Source organism: Talpa europaea (assembly GCF_964194135.1).
Source record: "Talpa europaea genome assembly, chromosome: 5".
Classification (NCBI taxonomy): domain Eukaryota; kingdom Metazoa; phylum Chordata; class Mammalia; order Eulipotyphla; family Talpidae; genus Talpa; species Talpa europaea.
In genome coordinates, this window is record NC_140071.1 from 89,418,078 (window position 1) to 89,433,545 (window position 15,468).

General features: G+C 40.3%; 1 protein-coding gene across 1 annotated transcript in view; it reads right to left on the reverse strand.

The window, feature by feature from the left end:
• The window catches only part of PKD2 (polycystin 2, transient receptor potential cation channel), a gene marked incomplete at both ends in the record, with an annotated part of 48,241 nt that overhangs the window by 18,978 nt on the left and 13,795 nt on the right, over nucleotides 1-15,468 (reverse strand). Inside the window, 4 exons of the mRNA XM_084233628.1 lie at nucleotides 1,868-2,096; nucleotides 4,492-4,716; nucleotides 8,323-8,573; nucleotides 10,103-10,236. Coding sequence (XP_084089754.1) covers nucleotides 1,868-2,096; nucleotides 4,492-4,716; nucleotides 8,323-8,573; nucleotides 10,103-10,236 — 839 coding nt within the window. The remainder of the gene's footprint in view (nucleotides 1-1,867; nucleotides 2,097-4,491; nucleotides 4,717-8,322; nucleotides 8,574-10,102; nucleotides 10,237-15,468) is intronic.

A 15,468-nucleotide genomic window follows, 5' to 3' on the forward strand; every position in this document is an offset into this window, starting at 1 on the left:
TGGTGATAAGAAAGCACCAAAATTCTATTTGCATTTATATTTATCTCACTATTTCAAATTCTTTGCTATGTGTGTTTTTACAAATGTACCTATTATACTAGTATTCCCACACAATTTATAAAAAAATACATTAAGGTGCATTGTCAGTTTTCACTAATAGGTGTACATAATCAAAAAAGCTTGACTGCTACTCACTAGCTTTTGTGGACATTGAAGATATTTGGTTAAAAAAAGAAGGCTGTTATTAATTAACATAATATCACCCTCACACTTTTACCATTATTCTCAATGACCTAAATATAAATAAATCCATATAAGCCAAAAAGGCTGTTTACTCAATCGAGTTTCAAACAATGATTGCTTTCTTGGAATAATTTTCAAAGTATATGGACTGCCCTCTGCCATTATGCAGTACAAAAGTATTTTGAAAATTTATTTCTAGTATCATCACCCTTCCTGCCTCCTTAAACACTTAAGTTCTTTTGTAATTGTATGCATTAGTGATACACTGAGAATTAGGCGACCAAGAGTTTCCCAAGAGGAATTGTGTTCATGATGTTGCATCGTCATCGTAAAAGAAGAATGCATCTGTTACTGCATCAGGGTTGGATGAGTTCCACACTCTATTCTAAAGGAATTTTTACTTTAAGTAAACGTGTTTTCTGAAGTATGTGGCCTGCAAAGAGGTGACAGAGTGGTTCCGAAGCTTATTATGAACATTAAAGAAAGTTCTGCATATGAAAAGCGCTTGGAACAGTGCCTAGAACAGAGATTTCTGGAGTGGTAGTGATTATCATTTTCATAATTGCTCCCACTATTATTGTAATTGCCATACAGCATATATGGGTAGAGTTCTTTTTATGTCTCAAATATTCTTTTACTCACATACAAACAACATTTTCTATATTTAATAACATATTACTGTTAACATAGTAATAAAATATTTAATAGCATTTTCTATATTTCCCAAACTATTTGAGTGATGATTTGGCAGTGACTTGATGTAAATGCTTCACATATCTCAAATGAATTTTTTTGAAAGAAGAAAATTCATAAGTAGGATAATAGAAGAGAGAACACTAATAGGATAAAGCATTATGAGTACCCTTATGAGTATCTCCATCTTAGGCTGCAGAATGGATGGATTTTTAGCATGTAATAGCTAAGTATGTCGTTGTAGGCTGAAATGTGCAACAGGAATTAGCAAAAGATTAGGTGTTATCATTGGAGGGAGAAAAAGCTTGTAAAATGACATTTCTACATGGAAGCTTCTGAAAGGAAGTGATTAAGATGATGTTGCAGGGACAGCATCTTGAACAAGCATTAGAAGTTATGACAGAGTCAAGGGCCCTCAGGGGATCTATGAGGTGTCATGATCTTGTCTCTATCATAACTCTGCCTTATTATTTCTTGGCACCTCAAACAGAAAGTCTTTATGGCCATAACTTGTATCTTCTATTCTGTGCACTATTTGTAGGGAATGATAAACTGCAGGGAGGTTTTCTCTGCCACTGCAAATATTTTCAGTATGTTTCTTCTTGCCCTAAGCTTACATATGTGCAGAAAAATATAAATTAATTTTTACTAGCAGTTGAAGAAACTATCATTATCTCCCCCCCCCATATCACATGGCTTCACTAAGTTATTCTTGTTATTAATGTAGTTGAGGTTTTACTATATGTGTCTCTCCATTTCGAAAGAGTCAATCATGCAAAATGTTTGTAATTAGTAACATTGAGATTGGTAGAAAAAAGGGAGAACTTCTAAATGCTCCTTCAGGCGTATCAAGATCTGCAAAGCTATAATCAAAGACGCTAGTTAACATGCTTTTATGAGAGGAAGAATTTGGTGTCAATCTCAAACCTACCACAATGATCACAACATCCAGACAATTCCAGAAACTCCTGAAATAATGTAGCTTGTGAATGCGGATTTCCAGTATCTCTTCCACCACATAGTAAAGGATAAAGAGACAAAAGATAATCTCACAGGCTGCCAGGAAGAAATCAAAAGTTGTGACATATCGGATCAGCTTTACAGGCTGAAATTGCCAAGATGGAATCACACCGCCTGTTGCTGGGAATTCAACCAATAACCTGCATTGCAATGAGAACAATTAAAACAATAACAACAACACATCGATGCAGCCAGGGAAGGACGTCCATCTGCTCTGTCCCTGCATTGCAAGGTAGTAAAACTGCTACTACCCATCACCCATTCTAGTGGCAAAGCCTTTCTACCATAGCTAGTAACTCACTGCTTGCAGAATTTTGTGCTACAAAAGGGATAGGACTTCCTGAGGTCTCCTGGATTAAAGAGTTTACTTCCTCCTCAGTTTTTCCCCTTTATTTTTCTGCTATCTATTCTGCTCAAAAATGCTGTAACTATTTTTAATGCAGAAGCTATTCAACAAACTAGCTTATATTAAATTTCCATTAAATGACAAGTCACTAGGCAATGGAGAATATAAGAAATATATCAGGCATTTAAAACATGCATAATCTGGTTGAGAAGCAGACTATATATTTTGTACATGTATAAAGATAGGGACTGAGTTCCTCATTCATTCGTTTGCTAACAAGCAAGAAATAGTTTGCCTTGGGGGTACTTCTGACTACCTATGAAACCAGTTATATATAGTTTTATAGGTGTTCAATTATAGTTAATAGGTATCCTATAGATGTCTGATTGTCTCAAACAGTAATGTATTTTTTTTTTTATTTTATACTGGTGGCATTGATCTTTAGTGCTTTAGCATAATTTCTCACAAAATTGATTTTGTCAGTGTCGCTCTAAGAAAATTGGATGATTCATTTCATGGTAGTCTCCCTACTATGCAGCATCTCTAACACCCTTACTTTTAAGACTTTTAAAAGACTTTAATCAGCCACTAAGCATAACCATCGCTCACATTACAGGATGGGGAGCCACACCTAGAATCTGAGAATCTAGGACTGATGCATGAGCAACAATCAAGTACGGGCAGGAACTGTGGCAAATTGGCCAAAGAAGCGAGGAAATTTCTTTTTCCTTTTCACTGTAAATTCTCCTGATATTTTTTTCACTAACTTGATGTGCTGGAGAGCAGGGGTGAGAACCAAAAACTCAGGAAAGCAACACTGAAACTATATCTTGTGACTAAGAGTCTTGCTGAAAGCTCACAAGGAAAGGAAGTGGCCTCTGTGTGCAAAGTCACTGCTCTCTGGCCTGTTTTGAGTGTGCATTTGTCACCCACTGCAGAAACTTAGACAACGCTGCAGAGAAATGAAGTAATTGCCTTAATAACATTTACTCCTAAAGTATGGGGAGGAAGTAAAAGACACAATCTACATCGTCTATGAATTGATGCTTGCTAAACAGTTAATTTGAGTTGCCTGCTTGCTTTTTTCTGTTCCTTTCGTCACTGGAATCATTGGAAAGGTTCTATAATTATTGCAACATATTTTCATTCATTTCTAGTTATAAATTACTGGTCTTAATGTGATGTTCTTTTCTGTGAAAGTTGCTAAATAAAAGGACTGAGAAAACACAACTGGCCTCGTAAAAGAGAGTTGAACTTAGACTCAAAAATGATCACAAAATAAGGGTATTATGAAAATTAATCCTTTTTAATTGGTGAATAATTATGTGTGTAAGTAATCCCAGCTGGCTATATTTGGGTGTTGCTGACGTGTACCAGGAGGATTAAAGTGGCTGAACTCCAGATTTCTCTTGCCTTGCTCCACTTCTTTTTTTATAGCATTGATTGCCTGCTAACATACTATTTGATTAATTTTTTTTATTGCTTTATTGCTATTATCTATTTCCTCCATAATTCATCAAAAGCAGGAATTTTTATTCCTCCCACTGATGTGTCCCAAGAGCTTAGAGCAGTGCTTGACATCTATTAAGTAGCCAATAAAATTTTGCTGAGGCCCCTGAGAAGCCATGGAACCTCTGTCAGTTTCCTCACTGTCACTTAAGTGGTTATGACAGCATCATCACACGACCTGTAGAAGGAACTTTAGGTGACTTTGGAGGGTCTTGAACATGGACAAGCACCTGGTATCCTACTGAACCCAAATGTAGCCACTGACTGCTGTGTTATTTTCTCAAGCATGGGTATTACGTCACCCCAAAGCGGGAAACTCAGGGAACTGAGTCAACATTTGATGGCCACAGTCCTCAGTCATGGAACATGTAGGTCTGATCATCCTCATCTTAGATAAGGACAAAGATTAGAAAACAATGAGCTTTTTCTGAGAAGGTTCAGATGAACTTGGATCATACTTTAGGTTCTTCCCAATACGGAATATTCTAGAATCATAGTTCTCTTCTCCCAGATATCCTTAACTTGATTAAGTCTTCAAATTTCATCCCTCCTTTGCTCTCAAGCTCTAATTCTGGATGCTCACAAATAGTGAGCTCACAAATAGTGTCTATCTCCAGACAGCTGTAAGATGTACATACAAGTATACAGGGAGGGTAGGGATAAGCACCCTCAGTACACACCTGATCACGCAGAACAGGTTAACATTGGCGTTGTACACGGAGAAGTCAATAAAAGTTGCCCTGGTTCCTCGGTCCAGCCAGACATTTTTCTTGAGGTTAGCAACTTGAGCAGCTGCTTCCTCTCTTGTTCTTGACAAATCCAAGTAATAGCCAGCTCCACTGTAGGTTGCAATCATTCCCCAGTGGCTACTCCCATTCAAGTCTTTTTCGCTTGTGTAGATCCAACTAATTCAAAAAGCAATGAAAAGGAAACAAGCAGGTAAAGTCAGTGGGACACAGAGGTGGCAATGATGAGACTGTTGGTCTTGGTAAGAGAGAATGTGCAGTCAATAAGTTTAAGTCTTATCAAGCAGGGTAATGGGCTTGACATGGTGCTTCACAAGTGTTTTATTTCATTCTTAGGCAATTATCATCCCCATTTTAGGAATGAAGGCCCTGAAGCTTTGTAAAGTCAATTATATCTCAAAGCTTTTAAAGATATAGATCCTACACCAGCATTGTTTGCCTAGGATGTTAGCACGTAGTTTAAATGGCTGCCTTTCCTAATTATGGTACTCAGGGACTAGATGAATACAGGCTCCAAAGAAAGCTGCAACCAAAAGAGGAACAAGTTCAATAAGTGCCCCCGTTGGTAATGGAATTGATGACTACTCCATGGAGCATATGGGCATTTAATGCACAAATATTTACAGAGGCTCTCTTAGGAACCAGATGCTTTTTGGGGGGTATAAAGAGGACCCAAGATCCTTATCTACACATTTATAACAAGTAGGGAAAGAACAGCTGTAATTAATTAAAAGAGGAGGTGGATGGTTATGAGTACCCAAAGAGAAATATCGCTTAGGCAGAGAAAGTGATCCTTATTTGATAGTCCAGCGATGGGAAAGGTGGATCATAGGTGGCTTTGGGACAAAGCCTTGTTGGACCCGGGCATGGACCATAAAATGGATTCAGCTTTGCACAGGTAGATGGGGAGGCAAGGCTACAGAGGTACAAGTAACCCAGCTAGAAGTTTAGTTTGGTTCCCATATGATGAAGAAAAGAAGGTTGAAATTCTGTGGCCAGACCACAGGGCAAGCATGGCGGGTGATGAAAAGCAGAGAACAGGGCTGATCTGGTGGCAGGGGAACAGCCAGAGTGAACAGAAAAGATTTAATTTTGAGACACCTTTCCTTAGTAAGGCCTGCTGTAAGCTTGACTGACACCTGGAACGTGGCTGAGCAACAGCTCTCTGAACTGATATAAATCTTGTTGAATGATAACAGTGGTTCACTGTGCCTGAGCTGTCCAGAGGGAAAAGGTGGTTTATGCTGAAGGTGGTTTACAGCTTTCCTGCCAGAGTCTGGGATTTTGGTTTGTGCCCAGCAGAGGGTGCCCATGTGACCGGCACTCAGGAGCACTTAGTGATGAAATTTCAAATAGATGTCCCTTGCCGACAACATTTCACAATGGAGGAATTCAGCAATTCCTGTGCAACACCACAAGTGGAGGACTTTGGTATCGTTATGCTTCTTTTTATCAGACTGTGTCCCATTTGCCTGTTTCTATCATTGCTTTTGCTTTACAACCTTTCACTGCAATCAACTCAGACAGTGAATATGACTATTACCTGAGTCCTATGGAGCCTTCCAGTGAATCACTGAACCCAAGTGTGGCCTTGAGAAGCCTGGCACAGTCAGGCAGCATTCCTTACAATAGCCAAGGACAGGAGGCCTGAACCAGAGCGATGACAGTGGGAAGGAAAGAGAAGGAATGAGAGATGACACTACAGTGGCTGTCATCAGAATTTTGCAACTGATTTGGAAGCTGAAGCAAGGAAGAAGGGAGTCCTTTGGGGTCACTTTGTGGGTAAAGCGAAGATGGTAGTACCATCAACAGCAGAAGCAAATCCAATAAGAAAGTGATAGATTCAGTTTGAGGCACGTTGAATTATAAGAGCTAGTGGGACGAATAGGTAGAACTGAGCTCTCTGTACACAGAAGTTTGTTTCTGCTTTGTTTTCTGCTGTTTTGTTACCTCAGTCAGAGCCAAGGGCACTGCCAGGAAAGGGACCCCTCCTGGGGAACATGCCTGCATGTTGACACTCAGTGCATTTGCTGAAGAAATGAATCATCAAATAGAGATGGGAGTGGAAAGGTTCTGCATGTCAAGGGAAAGGACAGAAAGGCAGAGATCTAAAAATGCAGCCTAGCAGTGAGAGTAGGGGAGACAGGTGAAGGGGGTACAGGATTCAGAGAAACCAAAGTTTACTGTCATTCACAGAAGTCAAATGAACTAGCAGTCAACACTGCTGCTTTCTGCCTAGATGTTGAACAGGATGAAGACTGAGAATCTGTCGGTGGATCTCCTAACTAGTGGTCACCAGTCACTGATGACCAGTCCAAGCGATGTCAGAGGCAAAAGTTTAAGTTTTAGGGGTGAACCAATGGTGAGGAAGTACAGGTGGCAAGTGAAGTCTAGTTTTTCAAAAAGTCTGCAGTTGGAGAAATGGAAGTAACTTGAGAATATAGCTGGATCCAGGGAGCTGAGATATCATACATACAGGGTACATTTCCTCCAGTCATCCACTCTGTAGTGGGAATCACATGCTCATATACGCATCCTACAGGTACTGAGGGTGTGAGTATCTTCACACAGCAGCCACCGCTTAATGTGCTGAGCATACAGCAGTGACTAGAGCCCCTTCCCTCGGGAAGTGCGGATGTTGATGGCGAGCTGAGGGCAACAACAAGGCGCTCTAACAACCTAATGAAATGGAAGAAGTAACAGGATGCAGTACAAGAAACATGGGTTTTGGAGTCAGTGTAAATTACTGCTTTGCTCCATTTAGTAGCTGGGGGTTAGGAGAGCCTCCATTTTTTCATCTATAAAATGGGGATGATACCCATTTCAGTACTGTTTTGTGAAGAGTAGATGAAATAATGCATGAAACCACTTCTTAGATAGTGCATGGCATGGACCAGTGACTATATAAATTTATGTCAGATAAACAGACTATTAGCAAATTAAAACCACCATTTTAGGTAAACTTACACTTTGCAGGAAAGAGAAAAAGGAACATTAGAAAGCAAAATTACTATGCTAACCTGGAAAAGATGTCCTTTGATATTACTTAATCCTTTTACTCTAATTTTTACTCTTCAATTTTTACTAAATCTGTTTTTTATGCACCCTGGCACCACATAGGGTTTGCAGAGTTTGACCATGGACAAGATGTTTGCCTCCCATTTTACATCAACAAATCTGGATTCTGGATTCTCAGTTCCCAGGAAAAGAACCTAGATGAACTGACAGAAATAGTTTCATAAGACAATTCTAATCAAAGTGACTTCCCCAAGGATAGTGTCCCCTAGCGGCACAACTTGAGAGTGTTGAGAGCACTTCTTGTTACTTTACAATGCTATTGCCATTCTAAAAACAACTGTCCTCCCTAACACAAAAGATTTTTAAGTATGGTTACGAAAGGGGACAAAAATCCTCAAATACACAGATTACAAATACACACTCAAATAACAAACACACAGTTGAGAAGACAGGCTTAAATCTGACAGAAAAGTTGTTTCACAAACACCTACTGCTACGAGCTAATAAAAAAAATTCTGTACCAGAAGATTTCTTGGTTAACAACGTAGTAAATGAAGTCACTGGATCTGTAAGAACAGAATCCAATCATCTTAAATGAAACCTCTGTGAAAGGGGTAAAAACCAGAGAAAAACTATAGAAACCGAATTTCCTTTTAATCATGGGCTTTGGTATAAACACTGAAAACTCACAGAAGGAGCCAGAGAACAAATGAATGAGGCCAGGGTATGGCCGTGAGCCATACTTACGCGGTTCCATTTCGAGGACCAAACGGAGCCCTGTCTTCACTGCTGACAGAGTAGACATCGTAGCACTCTTTAATCTCCTCTCTCAAGTCCTGGGGGATAGAACAGGATCCATTCCTGACTTTGAGTTGCCGTATGCGTGGTACCCCCAGCAGGAGGTTTTCATAGTAGATGAAGCTTCGGTTGTCGGCTTCCGTTCCATTGCTGGGCTGCGTCTTCCAGTACAGCCCATCCAACAAGGCACCCCCTGTGAACTGACAGGAAAGGGCACATTTTGAACAGCTGCCAGTCGGCGTCTGCCTTGTTCATTCCTGCAATGTGTGCCTGACCCACCGTCTGGCAGCTTTGTGAGCGCAGTAGAGGGACAAGGGTGAGTTTGCAGCCAGAGATTCAGGGGAGATCTTGCTCCATCCCTTGCTAACTGTGAGGTCATGGGTAGGATTCCCCTTTGAGCCAGGGTCCCCACATCTATAAAAGTCCATATTTTGCACAGTTGTTACACTGGGCGCAGAGTGTGTGCTCAATAAATCGTAACCCTGATTTTAGCTCTAGGCTAATGGGCGGTGGGGGAGAGAGGGCAATGCACAAATCCCCAGCCAGTCAGCTTCATTACTGCTTGCGAAAACAGCATCCCATATGACCACCATTCTAAACGTGTTTGGAGAGGAAGAGATTATAGTTTGAAGTACCCGTCTGCCACCTGGTGGATCTTTTAGTTGTCTGTACCCTTATGCCATGTGGTAAATTTTCCAACCCCACAGCTGTGGCTTCTATGGTTTGGCATTTCTTATCATGGAATTGTGAATATGTGACAAGTCTCTTGTTAGTTTGCCAATAGGGAAGACAGAGCTAGCCATTTCTCAGTGTCTTATGAGATGATCAGTTGAGATATACTGGTCAGCCCAGCTGAGGTGGGGAAAAATGTACATTATACAGGCATGGTTTCGGGTGCCAAGTGTTTTACGCATTAGTATTAATAGATTCCTGTGATCCAGTTGTCTATCTTTAACATCAACAGCTTTGAGTCCAAGGTTTAGTAAGAATCCAAAAAGAAACAATCATTCCTTTCCAGTTTTCCTCCCAAGATTCTTAGATTCCAAGAACCCTATCTTCCCCATCAGTTTAATATACTGTCTCTCCTATGGTGTCACTCACTGCTTCTCCTCTGTCATTGCTTCTCCTCTGTTAGAATTTGAGACAATCTCTGAAGGGGCTGGGTGGGAATTCACACCAGAGATCTTTGACACAACATGCTTGCCTTGTACATGCCAGCAGGGACAGAAACAAAAGACAAACAGAGCAAGACAAAAGAGCCAGCTTCTGCCCCGAGGGGACTTATGTCCTACTGCTCAACAGATATTTGACTTGTGAATGACTAAACGAAGCATAAAGTAGCATAAGACGTGTCTAAGCTGGAAAAATGTGTGAGGCTAGAAAAAATTCCATGCTTCTTACTCCCTAGTTGTCTGTAAGCAACTTTAAATCTTAATTTCTCCATTTACAGCTTGGAGCATAAGATTAGCATTTAGCTTAGTACTTAGATTAATACTGTGGAGATGGACCGAGAAAGGTATGAAAAGCAGAGCCAGGTACATGCACAGTTCTTGGTAAATGTTGGCTTACTCCTCTTTGACGGTAGGAACCCTAACTCTGAACAACTCACCAGAAGTTACAATTTCTCCCATAGCATTAAATGCAAAGCAGACACCACTGAATTGAATCTAGGAAGCCAAATGCATCATTTCCAGTGAAAAGAGTTACTTTCAAAGTTATTTGCAAATACCTTCCAGAAGTCCTCCATTGAAGAAAGAGTTTTAAAGTTAGTTTTCTCCGTTTTGGACACTGGGGTGTCTAGGAAGAGCTGTGACATTACCCGGGTGTAGTAGTAGACGCTGGAGCTCATCATCCCGTAGGTCACTGGAACATAGAGAGAGCCAAATTGGAAGGGATCGTGAACATGTGCACGCACACACATTCCTGGGGGATGAGCAGACACCCACAAAGGTCTGTCCTTCCTTTCCCCAACCATTCTTCTGTGATATCTCTCTAGATCGCTGGCTTAGAAAATAATTAAATTAACTATAGCTTATGTGCAACAATATTGGCTTATGATTGAATGTCAAATTAAGATCAGCTGCCTTTCCCTGACACTTGGGACTTCCAACTGCCTATCACTTTCATGTCCTACCACTTCCCGGATCAGACCCCCCAGGACATTGAGGCTGATGGGCACAGGCCCCTCAGGGGGACCAAGCTCCTCAGCTAGGGTTGCACACATGCTGCCTGCTCTCCCTATAACAAAGTGGCCACCACTCTCACTCTGTGCCCACAGCGATTCTCCAAGGTTTCTGCCCAGCTCTGTGCCCCAAGGCTCACATCTACAGACACACCACATGGGCTCCTTGTCCTTTGGCTTCTAATGCACTTGGCCAACAGGAGATCAAACAGGAGACGTAGGGCCATCGGAGACAAAGCTGGGACCATTCACTTCACTCCTGCTCTCCATTCCCTCGCCTCCTGGATTCAATATGGCTGGGGATCCTCCAAGCCCAGCCACAGCTGTTGGGGGAATCTCCTTTCCCAAACTATACTGGATTTATGCCATGCCATTCTCCCCCCTTGCCCACAGGCCTGGAGATGGTGACCTTTCCTGAGCATTTCATCTCCCTTTGCTGGTCTGTGACCCTGCTCTCCTGCTGTAAATATACTCTTCCTTTAACTTTAATTGCCACTTTGGGTTTTCTATTTCTTTCCTCCCAGAATGCTGACAGGTACAGATGCACCTGTCTCCCACCTACCTATTCAATTTTTTTTGAACCTCTAAACTCAAACCCCTGTTGTGAAGACCACTGCACCAGTCCATCCTGAATGGTCCTGGAGGGAGGTGGCAAGATAACTTATAGGTTCAATAAGTTATAGGAGACAAGGGTTGAATCTTGGCCATGCTTCCCACTTGGTATATGACCTGTACATTGCTTAAAATTTCAGTTTCCTCTTCTGGAAGATGGGGATACTTAGCGATTTCATAGGATTTGGGGGTGCGTAAATAAAAATAACTAAAAGTTATCCAATACAGTGACTGACATTTAAATGTCAATAACAGTGGCTCTTCCTCAGTAATCAGATTGCATTATGTATTAGTTACAAATTTCAGCACTTTCACACATACTGTCTCATGCTATGAATTCTATAGTTAGTTGACAAAGGCTTCAAGAGAAAGGAAACATGTTTACACTTCTTTTGGAATACAGTTCTCAACACCCAGCAGGTGATTAGTACTTAATACTTAGCTGACTCTTTAATGCTCTTCAAACATCTTAAAATACCTTCTAAAACCTAGTAGTGATTTTAAGACAAACTGTTATCTAAGTAAAATCTCTACCCCCACATCACAGAAAATTAAAATTACTAAAAGGGAGGAGTAAATAATACTGACTCAAATACAAGTGTGTTCGAGAGGCCATCTCAAGCAAGCAATGCAGCAATAAAGATACATCATCCATGTGGCTTGTGTGCCATGTCTAGAGGAAAAGGGATGTTTTCCGGTCCCTTAATTATGGTCCCTAACCTGTCACTTCTCAAAACTGTGCTGAACCAGAATTAAAGGCATAGATTTAATCCATTCATATTTATGGGACAGGGGCTAGACGTGAACATAGACCAGATGCAATCTCTGCCCCTAAGAGAAGGAGCTCATCGTGTCCCCTGGGAGAGTGCTGCCCACGCTCTGAATGGCCAAGGCACAAGCAGATATGATACTAAAGGATAGTAGTGAACAATCTGCAAGGCCGACAAAATGATTATTAAGTTGAGTTTTGCAATTAACTTGAATTTAGAATTTGGTTTGGATTGACTGATTCATATACATCATTCTGGAATTTTTTACCTGTGGGATTTTTGATGTTAAAAACAAATTTTGACAAATTATTGAAATTTTTAATACATAAATGTATATGTAAATATAAGTGTGTTAGCCACTGATTTAAAAGTATCTCCTTTATTTTTCTACATTTTCAATAATGATTTTTCCTTTTGAAAGTCAGGACCTGTATGGATTTTGATGACTTCACGCAAAGTGATATGACACTTCCCCTTGACTATGTAGCGCCACCTTCTGGACATCCAGAGAAATATTGCCATCTCCTTTGAAGCCATGATTATTCTAACATACTCAATCAGCAGACATTAACTCAGTCTCTCCCATGTGCCAAGTCTAGGCTGGTCCAAGGGATGTCTGTGAGTGGTAAGTCCACATGCTCCTGGCGGCAGCTACGCTGTGAGTCCATTTGGCTATAACTAAGTGATTTGAAGTCAGAATAATTTGTTTCACTTTGCTTCATCATCAGTGTCTGTCCGTGTTCATATCTGTGGATCTCAGTGTCTTGGGAACTTGGACAAGTACCAAAGTTTTCTGAAGCTGAATTTCATTATCTAAAAAATTGGAATAATAACATATAGGGTTTTTGTGCAGCGAAACTAGATAACTGTATGTAAACTGTATGTAAAAACATTTTCTGTGCTATTAATAAATCCAACAGCAAAATAACACTTTATGTCATTTCTACTTTTAGTCCCTGGTGTAGGAAGACCACTTGGAAGTTCCAGTGTAACAAAGTAAAAAAGGAAAATAATAAGAAAGCAAATAAATAAATAAATGAGAGGAAAAGATGATAAATATTTGACAAAATTTATGTCTTAAAGATTAGTTAAAAATAAAAATCCATCTCTAGAATTTTTATGAGAATCACTCAAAATAGAGTTAAAGATAAAGAACTGAGAATATATTAAATATATTACAGATAAAATATTTTTAAAGATGTTAACTACTATTATAATCAAAGGAAATTATAAATTGAATAATGAGTTAAATAAAAATGCTGTCTTGAGCCTCCCTGGTGGCACAAGGGATTAAGCACTGCACTATGAAGCAATCCACAGCCTCTGCAGCACAATTTGATCCCCGGCTGGCCAGGGAGAAACCCACATGGCGCAGCAGACCTCTCCTGACTTGCCCACTGCTCCCCTCAGCAGTGTAATTCAGTCAATCTGCCTATTCTGTTCCCTGCTCTGTCTCTGGTGGATCCTCTCACCCTCCGCATCTCTGGCCTGTACCCCAGCTCTTGAATGCATAAATAAATAAATAAATAAATAAATAAATCTTTAAAAAAAAATGCTGTCTTATATTGATACATGATATATCATATACATTGATTTAACTATGAGCTCTTATTTATTGAATAACAGGACTTCAAGAAGATATAAAGCAATACCTTCTGGTAACATAAGGAGAACTAACAAAACCACCATTGTGTATAGAAACTTAAATGTACATCTCTTAATCTGGACAGAGAAAGCGGACCAAAATTATCTAGTGATATTAGGATTTTTAGTTGTATATATGACTTGATGCATATACATTGAACTTTATAATCATACCAAAAGACATCACTCATGTTCTTTTTCAAATACACATGGAATATTTACAAAAAATATTAATATGGTAGGCCATAAGGGAACATTAGTAAATCCCTAAAATTAAGGCTGAGCCAGGGAACAGTCCTTATAAGGAGATGGCCTTATGAAGAACATGAGACACAGGGAAAATGGAGGATCAAGTCAAGGATGCCAAAGATTAACAGAAACCAGGACGGGGGCAAGGAATGATCCCCCTTAGACTTCAGATGCAGCATGGCCCTGCTGACACATTCATTTCAGACTTTCAGCCTCCAAACTGGGAGACTAGGAATTTTTGTTGTTTTAAGCCAACAAACAAAACAAAAAGATCCCAATACAAACAACTCCCCTCCCCCAAACCTAAAACACCAATCAGGAAACATTTATTCCAGAAATCTAAATTTAAAAGAAAAATAGGCACAGATGAAAAATTCACTCAGCTTCCAGAATGTTCTCAGCTCTTTTCTGCCAATTAAAAATTAATTTTTTTTCTTTCTTGAATAACCCCTGACCAAAGAGGAAATCAAAACCTCCACACAATTAAAAATGTACCAGGCTTAAAGACAGCAGACCAAGAGGCCTTTGCCCCAGAGTCCCAGTTCACCCGGCACAAAGTGAAGCCAGTACCCACAAGGAGACCTGACTTCTTCACCAGCCCTGCATTACCGTGCACATCCTCATAGGGACGTAGTGGTGGTCAAGGAACAGGTGTTTGAAGCATCTCTATAAACTAAAAGTGTGATAGATAAATGCAAAATACCATACAGATATCAAAGAATGATTAGGCTGGAGATGCTTTAATTGTCATGTTAGTAAAACTTTGTGTATTAATGAAGTACTAGTGACTAGAGAGCAAGAAAGCAGGCCAAGTTATTAACATATAGTGAGCCCTGCTATGTCCAGTCCCTGAGATGCCCTGTTGCACCCCCTACTCCCTCTCTGTGCTGATGAAGACAGACACACAAACTAGCTGGCAATCTGGGTGACAAGTGACATAACATTCCTTGCATTGTCCTGTCACTTTAGCTTGGGGAAGAGGATGGTTAATAACAGGTTCTCTGGAGGTCTGGTTCTTGAGCTGATCTTTGATGGACAAAGAGAAATTACATGGATGGGGAGGGAGCAGCATAGACAACATCTTTTAAGACTCAAGTGATTTGAAGAACCAGGTGTTGAAGTCCAAGGTGACCACAAGGCGTGGAAGTTAGGAAGAAGTAAACAAGAGCATATAGTGAAATGCTAGTCTATTAGGTAAATATTTAAACTTTATCTTCAAGGTAGGGTAAATATAATTGGTTAAATGGAAGAGGGATCAGGTTTAGTCTGGCATCAGAGACAGCACTCTGGAGTCAGTGCTTGGGAGTCTGGACATTGGATTCTATCCAGTCTGTGGTCCGGTGGCATTCAAATTCATCTTTGTAAAATTTAAAATGTCTTGTCACTCCCCAAATTAAAACCCTGGCTTCCCACTGTAAACCTACCAGACCGGCAGGGTCTGGCCCCTGACTCTTTCCATCTTCATCTTATCACAATTTCTCTAGTAACTGTCTTCACTCAGCTTCCAGAATGTTCTGAGCTCTTTTCTGCTTTAGAGCCTTTACTCTGTATTTAGCTGACTGACCCCAACTCTTGTTATAGATCCTAGAGAGGTCTTTCTTTTAGGGGACTTCTCCCCGGTTGTCTTCTTTTGTACTG